The sequence below is a fragment of the Sceloporus occidentalis genome, unplaced genomic scaffold (genome assembly GCF_023333645.1).
Source record: "Sceloporus occidentalis isolate IW3139 unplaced genomic scaffold, rSceOcc1.0.p SCAF_47, whole genome shotgun sequence".
Classification (NCBI taxonomy): Eukaryota; Metazoa; Chordata; class Lepidosauria; order Squamata; family Phrynosomatidae; genus Sceloporus; species Sceloporus occidentalis.
The window spans coordinates 7,349,892-7,365,945 of record NW_028317027.1 but is presented as its reverse complement, the minus strand read 5'-3'; the positions used below and the strand labels follow the sequence as shown (position 1 = coordinate 7,365,945).

The 16,054-nt window shown below is 39.5% G+C and overlaps 1 protein-coding gene across 1 annotated transcript in view; it reads left to right on the top strand.

Moving 5' to 3' along the window:
• The window catches only part of LOC149289285 (rho GTPase-activating protein 6-like), a 267,876-nt gene that overhangs the window by 226,567 nt on the left and 25,255 nt on the right, over nucleotides 1–16,054 (top strand). Inside the window, exons 3-4 of the mRNA XM_089490921.1 lie at nucleotides 4,300–4,371; nucleotides 9,473–9,729. Coding sequence (XP_089347047.1) covers nucleotides 4,300–4,371; nucleotides 9,473–9,729 — 329 coding nt within the window. The remainder of the gene's footprint in view (nucleotides 1–4,299; nucleotides 4,372–9,472; nucleotides 9,730–16,054) is intronic.

Below are 16,054 nucleotides of genomic sequence, written 5' to 3'. Positions count from 1 at the left end.
TTTCTTATAAAATAACATGTAATATCTATGCGAGTGAACTGTAGAAAATTGATAATTCCGACTCTGCCACAGTCTGTCTCTGATCTCAGCCTCTGTGATGTGAACTTTCAAAAATAAATCTAAAACGTTTACACTGATTGGCAAACAAAAACCACAGGGTATACACAGCTTCAGTAAGTGAATTTAGCTCTACTAAATGCAGTGGTCATTCCCCTTACTCATTAACAGACCACTTGAAGTAAAACCACATGTATAGAATCTTGCTTGCTTAGACATCTCTCACTTTATGTAATAGCCTTATCATTGCAGGGATTGTTGGTCATGCAGGGCTTAAGGTGAAGGTCCAATCAGAGCACAGTTGCTGACTTGTGGGAGGGGGCAGGTTGAGACTGATGCACACCTACACTGGCCACACTACATACTAGAGCCCTGCGCGGGACAGCTTTTTGAATCCCACTCCCGCAATGTGGGTGTTCCACTCCCGCCACATTTGTGGCCAATCCCGCCCGCTCCCGCCACATTTGTGGCCAATCACGCCCGCCTCCTTACCTGATTTCCCGCGCAGTCCCGCAAGGCTACCCTCGAGTTGTTCCCTCACAGCGTCTCTTCTCTTGCTCCGCCCAGGAACAAGGCGGCGTCACCGGAAGTGACGTCACATCACATGACTCCGCCTTGTTCCTGAGCAAGATAGGAGACACTGTAATGGAGCAGCGAGAAGGCATCCTTGTGGGACTGCGCGGGATTACCGGGACCCGCAGGTACAGTGCCTGACCGCCCACTCCCGCCCGCAGCCCCAGCAAGACCGCCCGCGCCCGCAAGTTTTTTGGCGGGTCCCGCCTCCCAATGCAGTCCTCTAGTACATACCATACTTGCCAGGTGTCCCGGAGCATAAATGGAGCGGGACCTGAAGTAGGCGCAGTTATGCTGTTCTGTGTGAATCCGCCTACTTTAGGCTGTACATCCTGCTGTCCCGGGATGTCTGGACCTCATTCACCCGCACATATGCTTTGTGTGTCTCTCACACATATACAGCTTAAACGCAATGCTGCCTGTGCAGTGTAATGCATTGTGCATAGGCAGTATTTTTATGCAGGGACAGACCTGAATTTGATGGGACAGAACCCAAAGAAGTCACTGTCCCAGCAAATGTGGGACTGTTGGCATGTATGCCATACTAGCACAAACATAAACAGAACAACCACTCTTAGCCACCCTGAAGTACACTCAAACATTAATTTGGCTATTTTCAATCAAACAAAAATTCAGTATTCTCAACTAAATGACATGCATGCAAAAGTATACATCACTCTCGACCACACACTTCACACAAACGCTTCTCAGTAGCCACACAACACACATATTTACCATGATCAGCTTGCCTGTCTCAGATTCCAGGGTCATGGATAACTCCCTCTTGCACAAGGTGCATGCTGATGCACTACTTGAATGCATCACTTGCATGGCATTTAGCTGGGAGTGGGAAAAGTGTCAAATGTATTTGGGGGGATTCTGCAGAATTGCATTTGCAAAAGGGACCACACAAAAATGTAAGTGCATATGATGGCTGGAGTGTCCCTTTAATAACTTCTTTTATGCCGTGTGGTAAAGAGGCAAACTGCCTGAAAAACATCATTTTTCCCCCAAACAGGCTTGAAAAGATTTTAGATATTTCAGTTAAAAATTAGAATAGGGTTTTACAGGATATGCCTGGTGTACTTTTGAGTTCAATCAAAATAGTAATATTTCCACTAATGCAAATTAAGTTCGTCAGTGTTTTCCCATGACACTAAAAGATAATTGGCTGCTGAGAAATGACAGTTATTGCTTTTCTTTTGGGGTACAAATGTAATAAAATGAAAGGCCAATAAACTCATAACTGGCTTTGTCTCTCGTCATTCCTTCTCTGTTGCGTCTGAACCTTGTTTGGAAAACAAGTACATTAATTCATCTTGCTGACAAAAAGTTCTTTTGACATTTGGTTGTGAAGATGACTCAAAGTCTTTTGGGGGTTGCATATGATAGATCTGTAATCATTAAAAATTTACACATGGAAACAAAGATAGAAAGAACTCCTTTCCTGGGATTTATGAGGTTAACATGTTAAAACAGTACTTTATCCATTATTCAATGATGCGTAAAACTGCACAGAAAGTATGCTCTACATAATGTGCTTTTTGGACCAGAGGAAGTTTAAATGTCAAATTTTAGAATACTTCAAGATGTGAATAGAAAAGAAAAATATCATGGAAAGCCTGTTGCTTTTTGATGCCAAACTAAATAACGTGGATTATTAAAGATTTGTACCTGTCTTATTACATAAGTGAAAATCCCACATCTTCAGTTTGGTTGTGGAACACCACATAAAGGCTACATATCTCTCAATGTCTACCAGCACCAGAAGGGGACATCAAGTATTGTGACTTAAGTCAATGGGGAAAGGCCATCGTCATACTTGGTGGAGACTAAGGTAGGCTTTCCCCATGCACCTGGGTATGAATGAAAGTGTAGGTTTGTGCATCCTTCTTTGTGGTTTATGTTCCACCAGCAGCTGGTACTTGGGATATGATGGTGGTCTGTTTACACCCACAACTTACTCCAGACTTTGGTGCCTGTTGAAGGGTCCAATGAACAAGTGCCATTAGTGAGTAATCCTGGGCTTAGGGAACCTGCATCTTTTCCCCTGCAATAAATATGACCTTGGTGGAGCAATGAATGCTGAGTTAACATGTGTCATGCCATCCAGTAGGTATGGGGTGGAGAATGGCTAAATCACTGCCATGCGGTAAGGTTATGATCATGTGAAATCATTGCAACAAATAAGCAGAACACCCAGGAGTCTTTGGTATGTAGATAGAAAACATGACAACCTCCAAACAAAGTCTCCATTCAATTCAGAAGTTCATAGTTTCAGGATAAAGTTGATCGGTACCTGGTTATGGTAACCACCTGTATGTCATTCATATAACCAGGAAGGTGGGTTAAGGATGTAGGGAGACAGAAGACAGAGATTAGATTATCGAGACTGTCATAACACAGAGTAGAAAGGAGTGTATGGAATCTGATTAGTAGGTGAGTTCTTGCTGACATTATTGGAATTCTAATTATTTCGTTATGAAACTGCCATTAAATAATAGAGATAGATGTGCAAATACTCTTACATTGGGATATATGGGCAAATGGGTACTTGGACAGAAGTTCCTTCATACATTTTTTAACCATAACCCCTTTTTTGAACTAATGAACAGTGTGCCTAGTCATGTTTTTGAAATGGAAGGAATGCTCTGATAAGTAGGTGTTATTTGAAACTGAAATGATGTTTGTCTTAGAAATATTTGAGTCTTGATATGAATAAATAAAGTGTGGTTTGACTCTTCAACATCAATGGAGATGGTTTTATATGTAATAAAATAATTTGCATATTTTAAAAAGTATGACAATCGTATGGAATACCTTCAGTAGCATCAGAAAGATACATTTAAACCCTGTCCTAGAGAAGGGCACTCCTTACCTCTTGTTTCTGTAAGTCAAGTTGTTATGTTATACACTACTTTTTATTGTACAGCACTGTGGAATATGATGATGCTATATAAAACAATATAAATATATATATATTGAATTGAAATAAATACCTAATTTGTACTTAGAATATTGTATAAGAATTCATCAAGTTCTTTTCCAGGTATTTTTTACATGCTGCTGACCATCCTAAAGGGTAAAGCTTTATATGTAATGGTCAATAGCATGTATAACTCTCAACATTACAAGACAGGGACACTTGTTTTAGGAGGTAGATTAGATGTTAAAGCTGGGGTGGGCATCAAAGAGATGTAACAGAATACATAATTTAAAAGTAGAATAATGTATGATTATTTGGAGGCTCTAAAACCCTGAGATAAATTTATAGCCACCAAACATTCTGAGCTCCTAGAATGAAGGGACACTGAATAAGAAAAAGGGACAACGGATTTGATTGCAAAAAAGATTCTTGGGAGGTATAAGCATGTAAAATGTGTATGTGTCCTAGAAATACTAGTTTATGTGACAACCCAATGGTAAAGGTGGGTATATTTTGGTTTCCAAGCATTAACTCTTTATAGATAAGATATTTTCTTGCTATTGTAATTATCGTTTGCTTATATTGCACGGGAGGTTCCATACAATGGGAAGTTTGCGTGCCATTTGGTAAAATAACGACAGGTGTCGACAGGTCAAATGTTTGTGACAATATGATGATGGATTGCTTCACTACAATGTTATGCATTGCATGTCTTTAACAAATCTTTACAATGTGTTTTGCAGATGGACAGAAGAGGAAAAAATCTTTGAGGAAGAAACTGGATTCTTTAGGAAAGGAGAAAAACAAAGACAAAGGTAAAAAGAAGAAACACATAATATATATTGCTACTCAAAACGAAAGGTAGCAAGTGTTAGTGTTAATATTTGACTGCTTATGTTTAGTAGCCAGAAATTATTTTGTAAAACTAAATTCTGAAAAGTTACATTAAGTACAGTAGGATGAGCAGAACAATGATCACCCTCCTGTCATATTAGATAAAGCTCACATTTTTCATCCAAATGGAAAGCAAAAAGTAAAGTTATTTTTGCTGATGTACAAATATAAGAGCTCTCTGAGTTTTCCTAGTATGCACTTAGAGTTAATAACTAGCATACCCCTCCAAAATTTCAAGTTTCCAAACCTAGACATGTGTTGGTGGTTGTGGCAAGAAGTGGGAAGGGGCACAGTTGGCCCAAGAAGTGGCGTGCCCACCCACTTTACTGCAAACAGCCACCTCGCAATGCTGAGCTGTAAAACAACACAGTGATGTGGCCACGTGGGAGCTGCAGTGGAGATATGTGCTGCAACACCACAAACCTCCATGGATTATCAAGCTCCCTGGGTCAGTCAGGAGGTATCAGAATATCTCCCCGACTGGCACATGATCCCCACTTCTAGCAAAAGTGTCCCAAGACCTCTGGACAGTGTCTGAAAATGTGGACTGCCCCATAAAACCAGGGACTCTTGGGAGGTATGAACCTGCCTTCTTATGAGAGCTTGGTAACTCTCTAGATGAGAGAGGTGTTTCACCCTTCACACTTCCCAGAGTTATTTTTAATGTAAATTAAATCACCCCCCTCATGTGTGCCCAATTCAACCTACATTGCCCCAGCTCCCATATAGAGCAGGAGATGTTTCCAGGGTTGTCCTACTTTTCAACTCGCATTTGTAACTACAGGCCATGTGTCCTAGAGAGTGGAGAAATTCCACAAGCTAGCTTGTGTAATATTTTGAGAATGTTAACCTGTATGGAGAATTCACAATTAATATGGACAGAATTATATTTATTGGACATTTTACTGTATGAATATGAATCAGTAACCAATGTCATAGTGATCTTTGATCCATTATCTAAAAGAAAAGTGATGGGTAGAAATTAGTTGGGGTTTGAACAAAAACAGAATAGACTAGGATGAACATCTGCTATTGGCCACTTGCCTCCTAAAATTATGTTAAGCCTTATCTTTTTTAGTTGACTTTTTTTGTTGAGTTTTTCGAGAAATCCATAGATCTGCTCCATATTGCCCAACATTTCAGGTGTTCAAATCAGAATATCTGCTTTGGGTGTGCAGTTAGAGAGGGGGTTTGGGAGTAGCACCATGCACTTACCTTATGTCCTTGAAATGTATTGAAGCAGAGCACTGGGATATGATGCCACACCCTGGCGCGCAACTCCAGTGTATCAGGAGGAGGCCATTTGGGAGGTGTTGTCTGCCAAAGCACATTTCATATATTGCTGTGTGGTCAGCAAAGATCCTCTGATATCCCTAACCGACACATAATCCCCAGTGTATGCAAAAAGAGGACAAAAATCGGGACTGTCTAGCTTTAATCAGAACAGTTGAGAGGTATGCAAGCCAACAAAACTGTCATGTAACGATCATATGTAAATTTACCATATTACCCCTAGCACAGATAATTACAAATTACATCACATATCTAATGTTTCTCTCTTTCAAACTGTTACTGGTTAACCCCTTAAAGACATTGGGCGGTCCCTAAACCCATTGAAAACAATGCATTTTGAGCCGTACATGTACGGGCTTTGTCACTAAGGGGTTAAACTATGATATGCAATTTTGCTACTTTGCCTGAGCCATGAACGCTACCTGCCACTTCAGTACTTACCAGTTTCAGACATCATCTAAGCAATGCAGTGGTATGTCCCTTGGTCAAAGCATCACCCTTTAATGTAATAGCAAATATTTATATAGTTATGTAGAGGCCATATATATGGTAGGGATTATTTTCCAATCCTCCTACACAAAGGTACTATTAGCTTATATTGTTCTTTCGTTTGGAACGTTAACCAAACTTGTATAAACCAAGGTTAATATTTGTGATTTAATAATGATAATATAAAGGCACAGATGTTCCAATGTTCTTGGAAAATATCTCTAATACTGGCCTTTCATTAGAGAGTTGATCATTGTTTATCTGTTCATTCTTCTGAAACTTTGTTCAAAGACTTTCTAGTGAATGATCTTGTAAACAGTATTTCAGACATGACATGATGCTTGAATTGACTCAAATTAAAAATGCTATTTGCAATTCCAATGAAATGTTTTTCTTTACATTGCACTTACCCAAACTTTGTAATTATTTTATTGTTCACAGTTTTTTGTGACCACTTATATAATTACCGCACCTATACTAGGGACTACATAGGATGGATTATCCAAATATCTTCCTCTTCTTGGGGAGTGGCTCCATGAAAGGATGGTGGTGAGCCATGTGTTGTTTCAGGGGAAGCCCCAGGTTGTGTTTATTGGAAGGGAAGTGGAAGACTCCATGTGAAACCTGGAGAGTTCTCAGGTTTGACCATACCTGGTAAAAACTTGCTGTGTCTCACCCAAAGTTTCTGGGTGAAACACTGCTTCCCTGGGAGGTAAAGTCTTCAATTTTTGGACGGGGGAACAACATTTAATAAGTCTCCACTTCCACTTATCCCGTTGCGTATTTCTGCCCCCTTCCCACCCCTTACAGAAATAGCCCTGCACTACTACCCCTGCCCTAGATATACCACTTCAGGCTTAATATAAGGAGCATGTGAGAGTGAGCTTTGGCCGACCAACCATTGTTTTCCCAAGCATTGTTATTAGATCTCAGACATCAATAGTGTATGTATATATATATATATATATATATATATATATATATAATCACTCAAAAACTACAGGAAATGAGAAAAAGTCTTAAACTATGCATGATTACAGCTTACCAATAAAGCAAAGACACATCACGTCTTAAAATGAAGAATTATTCCTCTGTATTGTATATTTTTCCCAGTGGTATAGTTGCACTCTCCCAGAAAAGGGAGAGAATTACCTTTGTGCTCTTTTAAAATGTATGCAAACTTAATGAAAGAAACCAGGAAGGTTTGATTCACTTTAGCCAATGCTTTCTGTATAGCCCTTTCTATCTGAGCAAGTTGAGATTTGGTAATTTAAAATCCCTCATGTCTGAGGCCTAAGAACTATTTTGTAACTATGGCAGCTGCATTTTTACATCATGCAAGAATAATGTCTTGGAAAGTAACTATTGTACTTTGGTACGTGTCACAGTGAGTTTCAAGGCATTGACAAATGGCAGAATTGACCACTTCATGTTTTATTGCTGACACTTAATTTGACTCTTGGCATACACAGATAAAGGGTTGGTGCTTTATGTAAAAAAAACATTATTGTTTAACTTTGCAGTAAACTATCCTTACAATTATATTATGATTATTTACATACTAAATACTGTATCGAATTTTATTAAAGACCAATAATTGACTAGATAGTGCCCTGACTGAAAATTAGCATAAAGCACCCCTCTAAGTAAGAAATGATCCATCATATTCCTGTACTGGTTTAAGACTCCATTGCAGGTTAATTTGCTTTAAGAGACCAATGTTACAATACACTCCCATACCAGCCAACAGTCTTGGTTTTCATAGAACATTTATGATTGTCAGGGACTGTCCCGCTGTCCAACTTTTCAAGGCATTGGGGATCCCCTAACTCCACTGACTGGCCCAGGGAGCTGTAAAATCAGAAGAGATCCATGTTGTTGCAGCATAGACTTCCATTGTAGTTCCCAAGTATCTACCTTGCAAAACTCTGCAGTGGAGTGCTGCAAGGTACAGTAGCTAAGGTAGGCAGGTGTCCACACCACTTGTTGTGCCAACTTCTGCCTACCCCCCCTGCCATTAACTTGCCCATGATCAGCTTAAAATGTAACACATTAAGAAACTTGCCCAGCCATGAATGAAGTATTCAGTCTGCCTGCTAGTGTATTGTGGGGCAGTTGCCCCTTCCCCATTATCCAGCCTGCTCCTGCCTTCAGCTCTTCATGGTGAAGGAAGTGATGGATGGGATGGACACATGACTTTTAATATCAACTGTATGCCAATGACGTCCAGGTCTACCTTTCCTCTCCTGATCTCTTTTCCTCGTGTAACCAACTGCCTTGCCTCTGTCTCTAGCTAGATGTCTGCACGTTTCGTAAAACTCAATCTCTCCCGCGGATACTAACATTTCATCAACAGTTTCCCTCAATGTCAATGGCGCAATCATCTTCCCGTCCTCTCACTCTCGCTGCTCACATCTGTCCCTTCCTAATTCACCCCCCCCCCGCCTATCTGTCTTTATCCCTTCCTTCGGTCTTTCAAAAACCCTCTCCAAACCCACTTTGTTAAGGATGCTTACAAACGTATGCATTAACGTTAACGTCCTTCCTCCCATATTCCTTAAGCTCACCTTTCATAGTCCCTTTCCTGCATATACTAGTGTGACTGGTCCATCCTTAACAGCGGCGCTTTTACCTGTTATGTAATACACTCTTGTATGCTCGTTTGAGCAGGGCCCTCCTCGCCAGGTTGTTTCGGTGAGTCAAATTGTTATATACTACTTGCTATGTCCTGTCTACCTATTGCACAGCGCTATGGAATATGATGACGCTATATGAAACAATAAATAATAACAATAATAATTCATTTAAGAAGGGTGAACATTCTTTTAAAACAAACCGGGGGTTATGGAGCGTTGGAAGAGTGGACTTTTCACCATAGCAACCAATGAAACACTCTAATCAACAGGACCAGTCCATTGTTTGCTATGGTGATAAAACAACTTTTTAAACTTTGCACTAGAATCACTTTCTTTGATACATAATCCTCAATGTCTCTAATACTGGAGTCAGCACAGGAACAAAAAGGATTATGTGGATTTGATTGAACCAGTAAATCTGTCTTCAAGTATGTCTTTTGAATCTATAATTCATAAGCATACATATGCCACATGACATCTTAAGAGCTTTTAAAATGCTATGGCTGTAATGACAGAATGTGCAATACCTCCTGGCTATGATCTCCGTACAGTTAAATGGCTGTAAATGATACATAGTACAGTTATTTTTCTTTATCTGTTTCAGAATTCTTACCGCAGGCATTTGGAATGCCATTATCACAAGTAATTGCCAATGACAGGGCACACAAGTTAAAGCAAGATTCTCAAAAGGAAGAACAGAAGGAGGTCTCCGACTTTGTAGCATCTATTCTGCCATTTGGAACAAAGAGACAGAACAAAGAACTCTCTAGTAGTAATTCATCTCTAAGCTCAACTTCTGAGACACCAAATGAATCCACATCTCCCAATACCCCAGAAGCTGCACCCCGGGCAAGGAGGAGGGTGAGTCCGTTATTCACAAATAAATATAAAATTAATCTGATATGTCATTTCATAAAATTATCCATGGGATTATTGGGACAACTTCAGTGCTGGAACTAACAAGGCATAGCTAGAAAATGCAAGGGGAATCGCTAAGAATAGGTTTTGATACAAAGGGTAGTAGATATATTGAATCATTCTTGAGCTGATATGTTTGGAGGGGTTGTCTACATATCTGGGAAGTCTCCACATTTTACCTAAAGTTTCTGCAAATCAAAGCTAATTACCACACCTTTGAGTTAGTGTGATCGGCCCTGTCCAGTTTTGGCCCACTCCCTGCCCCTTTCGAATTTATATAGGGAAACCACCCATAACAGTATAGAGCAGGGGTGTCCAAGTTTTTTCTGCAGTGGGCCACTTCATCAGAATTGTATACCTGCGAGGGCTGCACACATTTTTCACTGAGAGAAAATATGGCCTTTAATAAGATATGCAAATTAAAATAAAGTAAATGACACAAAACCTTTACTTTTCCTCTCACTGATTTCTGGGCCTACAAATTCAGGATTCTGGATAAGTAAAAACACTAAAATGAAAATTCTGGACCAAAACCGAAAATTCAGGGTTCACTTAGCCGAAACTGAAAGTGCCCCCCCCCACACTTTTAATAAAAGTAAGTTACACACCAAAATTGTAAAAAAAAATTATATATTATGATTGTTAACAGCAATCTCAGGCATACCCAGATTCCAGCATGTACTGGTTGGCTGGGCATTGTATTTTTTGTCCAATTTTAGTGTGTAACCACACTTTTAATAAAAAGTAACACACCACAATTGGACAAAAAAAATCAACAATATGACTTGGCATGATAGGAGTGTGATTGCTAACAGCAAACACACTCTTTTTATACCCAGGCAACCAGTGAATGCTGGAACCTAGGCATGATGGGACTGTGATTGCTGTTAGCTGTTAGCAATCACACTCCTATCATCCCAAGTCAGCCAATACATGCTGGTACAGGGTGGCTGTAAGTGCAGACCCCATACTGCTGGCAGCATCAATACACAAGGGGGGCAGCTAGCCAGGTTTCAGCATGTACTGGCTGACTTGGCATGATAGGAGTGTGATTGCTAACAGCAATCACAGTCCCATCATGCCTAGGTTCCAGCACTTACACATGCATGCTATCACACACAAATTCATTCATTCACAGATTAATTCCCTCAATCAGACATACTCATTCACACAACCTACCCCACCCCCTTACCTGCTCTACAGCTCTCAATGCCGCTCACAGACTTCAGCAGGGGGCGCGGCCTCCCTCGTTCTCCCCACAGAGGAAGAACGGAAGCAGAGAATAGACCCTCCCTCAAGTAAGCAGCAGGGCTCTTGTGATCCTGGCTGCCGATCTCACACGGGCCGCACCTCGAGGGCCGCATATTGGACGCCCCTGGTATAGAGTGTGATTCTGGTGAAAAAGCTGAACAGTGATCTTTAATATCATGGCAACTGATGGAATAGTGCAATTAGAAGGAACATTCTATTGGTTGCTGTGGTGATAAGCACACCTTTTCTATATAGCCACCATAGAATTTAAAAATGATTAGCATGTACACAAAGCATATGTTCAACCAGCATACCTGCCCGCTACTCCAATCTATTTCATTGTGAGCGCTACTGCACATGTGCAGGAAGTATGCTTCTGGTTACAATAGAGATATCATAGAGAGGAGTTAAATGGGACATAAATCTATTATTCTAACGCTAATAACTAAAGAATCCCTGCAACATTCATTGGAGTCTATGCAAAATGGACTCCAAAATACATTTACAAAATTGGGACTAGAAGGCTCCTTTAATGACTGTCCTGCTCGCGAAAGCTGACTCTGATCTTGAATCCCTTATGTGCTAATTGTTTGTTGTTGTTTTTTTTACTTACTATCGAAATGACTATAGTGAAATCATCCATGATTCTTTTTGGTAAAGCTTTACATCTTTACTGCATAACATATTGAAACACTAGAATAATAGAACATGATGAGGTAGTGCCGTTGTCAGATTTTAATTACTCCACAGTGTGATGGAAACCAGAACATAACCTCAATTGTTTAGTTTGTGGTCAACTGTTTTTGTTAATAGCAAGGTCCATAAAAAAGTATGTTGTTTAAATATGTAACTGAAATCCTGGGCTTTTCAAGCAGTTCCACTGCAGTATAAAGCGAACCATCCATCATGTTGAATATGTGCTATAGTTGAAATGGAAATATTAAAATACAACAGTCTTCCACTGACGTGTAGTGTAAACTTACAAAAATACTAAAATGCAAGAATATTCAATACAAGTGGGTAATTCTCAATATATTAATGACCTAGAAATGCCGCAATCCTCTATAAGCTGAATGCACACATACATGATAGTACATTAATGTACAGAGGATTTCATGGTTTAACCAAGTTTCATGGTTTTTACACGGATCTCAGGATGAATGGACAGAATCTCAGAGTCACATAGTCTAGAGTTGAATTGTTCTAACTGTACTCTTACTTCTGTGCCCAAGGTAGCCTCCTTAACAAAGAATGGATATAAAAGTACTTTATTACACATTTTCCAACCTATAAACATAAAGTACTTACCATTAGGAGAAGCTGAAGCTTCAGAGCTGCACCAAGCTTCCCTTCTGTGGTCTAATTTCCATGCCACGGATTGGCTATGAAAGTATAAAATTTAAATGCACCAATCAGCTATCATATCCCAGCGATGGTGACCCTATGGCACTCATGATACAAGGGGCAAATGAATGCCTCTTTTGTGGCATACGGTCACGTTGCCAGCTGACTGGTTAACTTTTTAAATGGTAATAAAACAAAGGGAGCGTGAGGTGTGTTAATACAGACCTCTGTTTCACTGCTTCCTTGTAAAGCATGCCGGCTGTTTCTGTCATATCCTATCGCTAAGCACTGGAGCAGAAGTCTGTAGGAACAGACCTTGTGCTCCCACCACATGCATTCATAAAGTTAGGACATGGGAGAGAGATAGATAGAAAGAGGAGAGATGGGGAGAAAGTCAAGAGATATTGGTAGCACCAACATATGTGTTCCCTCTGAGAATGCACCAGCTTCCACCCACCCTCCTTAATCTAAATATTATATATATATATAACAAAAGGGATTGCTGCAAGATGCTTGCATAGATATATGTATATATATTTAGATTAAACAGGATGAGTGGAAGGTCTTTGGTGGCTTCTCAGATTGAACCCATGTGCTGCTGTCACTGCCCTTTTCTTCCTTAGGATATGAGAAAAGAAGGGTTACACGCAATGGAGATCACTCATCAAATTGCTGCATTTATCCCTTAACAGAATCATATACAGTATATATGTCTTGCCAAAATAACTATCTGCCAAGCTTGTGATGCTTCTAAGTGTGTGTATGCTTACATGTATGTGTGTGAGTATGTATGTGTATATGAATGCAAGAGAGTGTGAGTATATGATTGCGTATGTGTTCATTTGTTTCTGAAAGGTAAAAACAGCACTGCACTACACAAGGGGTAGGCACAACATACAGTGTTGGCACATTGAGGTGCAACTTGGTTTCATGCAGAAAACATTTGCCATCACTGTCATTTTACTTTGAAATCCTTATAATGACTAGAGTGTTGCTTTAATGGTATTTAAGCATCCTAGGTAGGTCTTTCTGATATATTTTAATTGAGATCCCTGATCAGAGTATGTAATGTTCTTGACCGTTAATAGAGTGCCTTCGTATGCCGCCATCACCTTTGTGATGGACTGTTAAAGGGTTCATTTTTGAGGACCTCATTTAGCAAGTTCCCAGGTGTGACTAGAGTGAGACAGCCTATTTCTTCTATTACAGTGTGATTGTTTAGCATACAGGAGGTTTGTAGGTTTCATCGACCTCTAAATTTGCATAGCACATTGTTTTCTGGATATCATCTGCTTCTTAAGTTTCTTAGATTTTTAATTTCCTCACAAACAAACCACAAAGTTATTCTGAGTTCCAGATCAAATAAATACAAAACTTGGCCAAGGAAATGTTACTTGTGATTAGCCTGTCTTACTGTGGGAACCAGTGAATAGTTTGGAAATTCGGTTCAAGAATTATCTTGCTTCATCAAGGCAGATGACTTGCATCAAGTCCTACGCCCTCAGTTTTGCCACAGAACCACATTTGTAAACGGTCACAAAGAAATCTATTTGTACATTTATTTACTGAACTCCATATTGTCTTTATTGCCAGAGCAGCCTAAAGCAAATTACTGATAAGTGCATCAAAGGCTTAGAATAACTCATCAAAGGTACAGAATAACTAATTTATAATTAAGTACCATTTAGTCAGTCGGTCAGAGGGTCTATTGAGTAGTAAAGAGACAGTTAAAGTGTGATAAAGGGTACCTTAAACCCACAAAGATGATATACTCTTAAGTTAATATCTACATTTACGCGATAAATAATAAATGTGTGCTATGGACAACGACAATTACCACTGTTTAGTTTCACAATTAATTGTGACGGAACACAAAGGACGATAAGGGTGTGTGTAGCTCGCCTGGCAGTGATATTTGTAGAATCTATATTAAGAATGCATAAAAAATAGCCAATGGTTAGATGTAATGTAAGGAAGTTTTACATTATGGAGGGGGTGGTAGATAAGTTTAGAAGTGGTAGAAGCTCATACATGGAATTGACACGTTCATGGGATAGGCATGAAGCAATCCTGAATCTAATCAGAATGACAAATTGCTGATTGAGGTCTGAGTCATTAAATCAGGAAAAATGGGCAGCCTAGATGGACCAAATAGTTAAACGTGATTGCTCTTTCATTTTGCCAATATATCTTAAATACTATTTCAATAGGATTTAAAACTAGTAGTGCCCCACTTGGGTTTCAATAATATGTTCCTTTGGGAAAGTGACACATTTTCTTTAATGGTGCGAATATATATATATATATATATATATATATATATATATATATATATATATATATATATATATATATAAGTTATGGTGGGTAAAGGTGATGGAAACCCTTCCACTTAAATTTAAGGGGTCCTAGAAGTATTATTAAACACTCATCTACAGACACCAGACAAACCAGAAGGCTTGTTTTTCCCCTCAGAAATCTCATGGTGCTGCCACAACCACAAGGGATTCTGGGTAGGCACATGCAAATAAGGTTAATAATTAGGTGAGTATTGCAGAGTATGCGGTGATACCTTTTTTTTTATTGGACTAATAGAATATTTAAGACAAGCTTTCAAGAGTTACCCTCTCTTCATCAGGTCTGAAGCAATACTAATCAACATGACAGGTTATACTTACTACTTAAAACAAGAGATGGTATTAGGGAAGGGGATGGGGGGGGGTTGAGTGGGGCGTCATAAATAATGGGCCTGGAGGTAACTAAAGGACAGAACAATTAAACCTAGGGAAACCAATAAACCCATTAACACATTAGAGACAATAACAATTAGACACACATTGGACATTAAGATGAATTTCATATGAAGTTCTGGTAGTGTGTCAGGAAACCAGAATCCACATCTTTTATGGTGTTGAAATGCGTTATCATTTTCATCACAAATGTTTTCGTTTCCTGAGAGCCTTTTAAGAATTCTCTTTGAGTACTTTAATTTTCAGGTTTTGGATGGAGCGATTATTCTGTGTGAAATGATGTCCTACCGGGGTGCAATATTTGTCTTCCTCATGGTTTTTGATAGAGCTTCTGTGTAGGTTCATCTGAGGTGTAGCTTAAGTCCCGTTTCCCCAATGTAGCACCCTTGGTCACATGCTGAACATTGTATCATGTATACCATGTTTGCAGATGTACATGAGTATGAATCCTTGATGTTGTATGTTTTGTTTTGTTATTGTGACTGGCTGTGTTACTGTCACATATATGTTGACAAAGTTTGCAGCGGGATTTGTTAACATCGTACAGTGCCATTCTGTGTATGCTCCTTTTCTGGGCCAAGTTTGCTGCGGATTAATCTTTTCCTCAGGTTTGGTGGTTGTTTAAATGCCAGTGTCGGGGGCTGAGGGAATATTTTTTTTATTTGGGGTCCTCTGAGAGTACTGGCCATAGGTCTTTCACAATCTTGCGTGCGTCCTCAAGAGTTGGGTTGTAGGTATCCACCAGAGGGATCCTGCTAGTGTTTTCCTTTTTTTGTACTCTAGAAGCCTTTCCCGTGGTGTTTTTAGTGTGATTGCGATATATATATATATATCTGTAGAAAGGTTTATAAAAGTAACAAGCTGAGATTAGGAGAGAGTGCTTCTAATATCAGCTCGTAACCTGTAAAAAAGACACTTGGGAA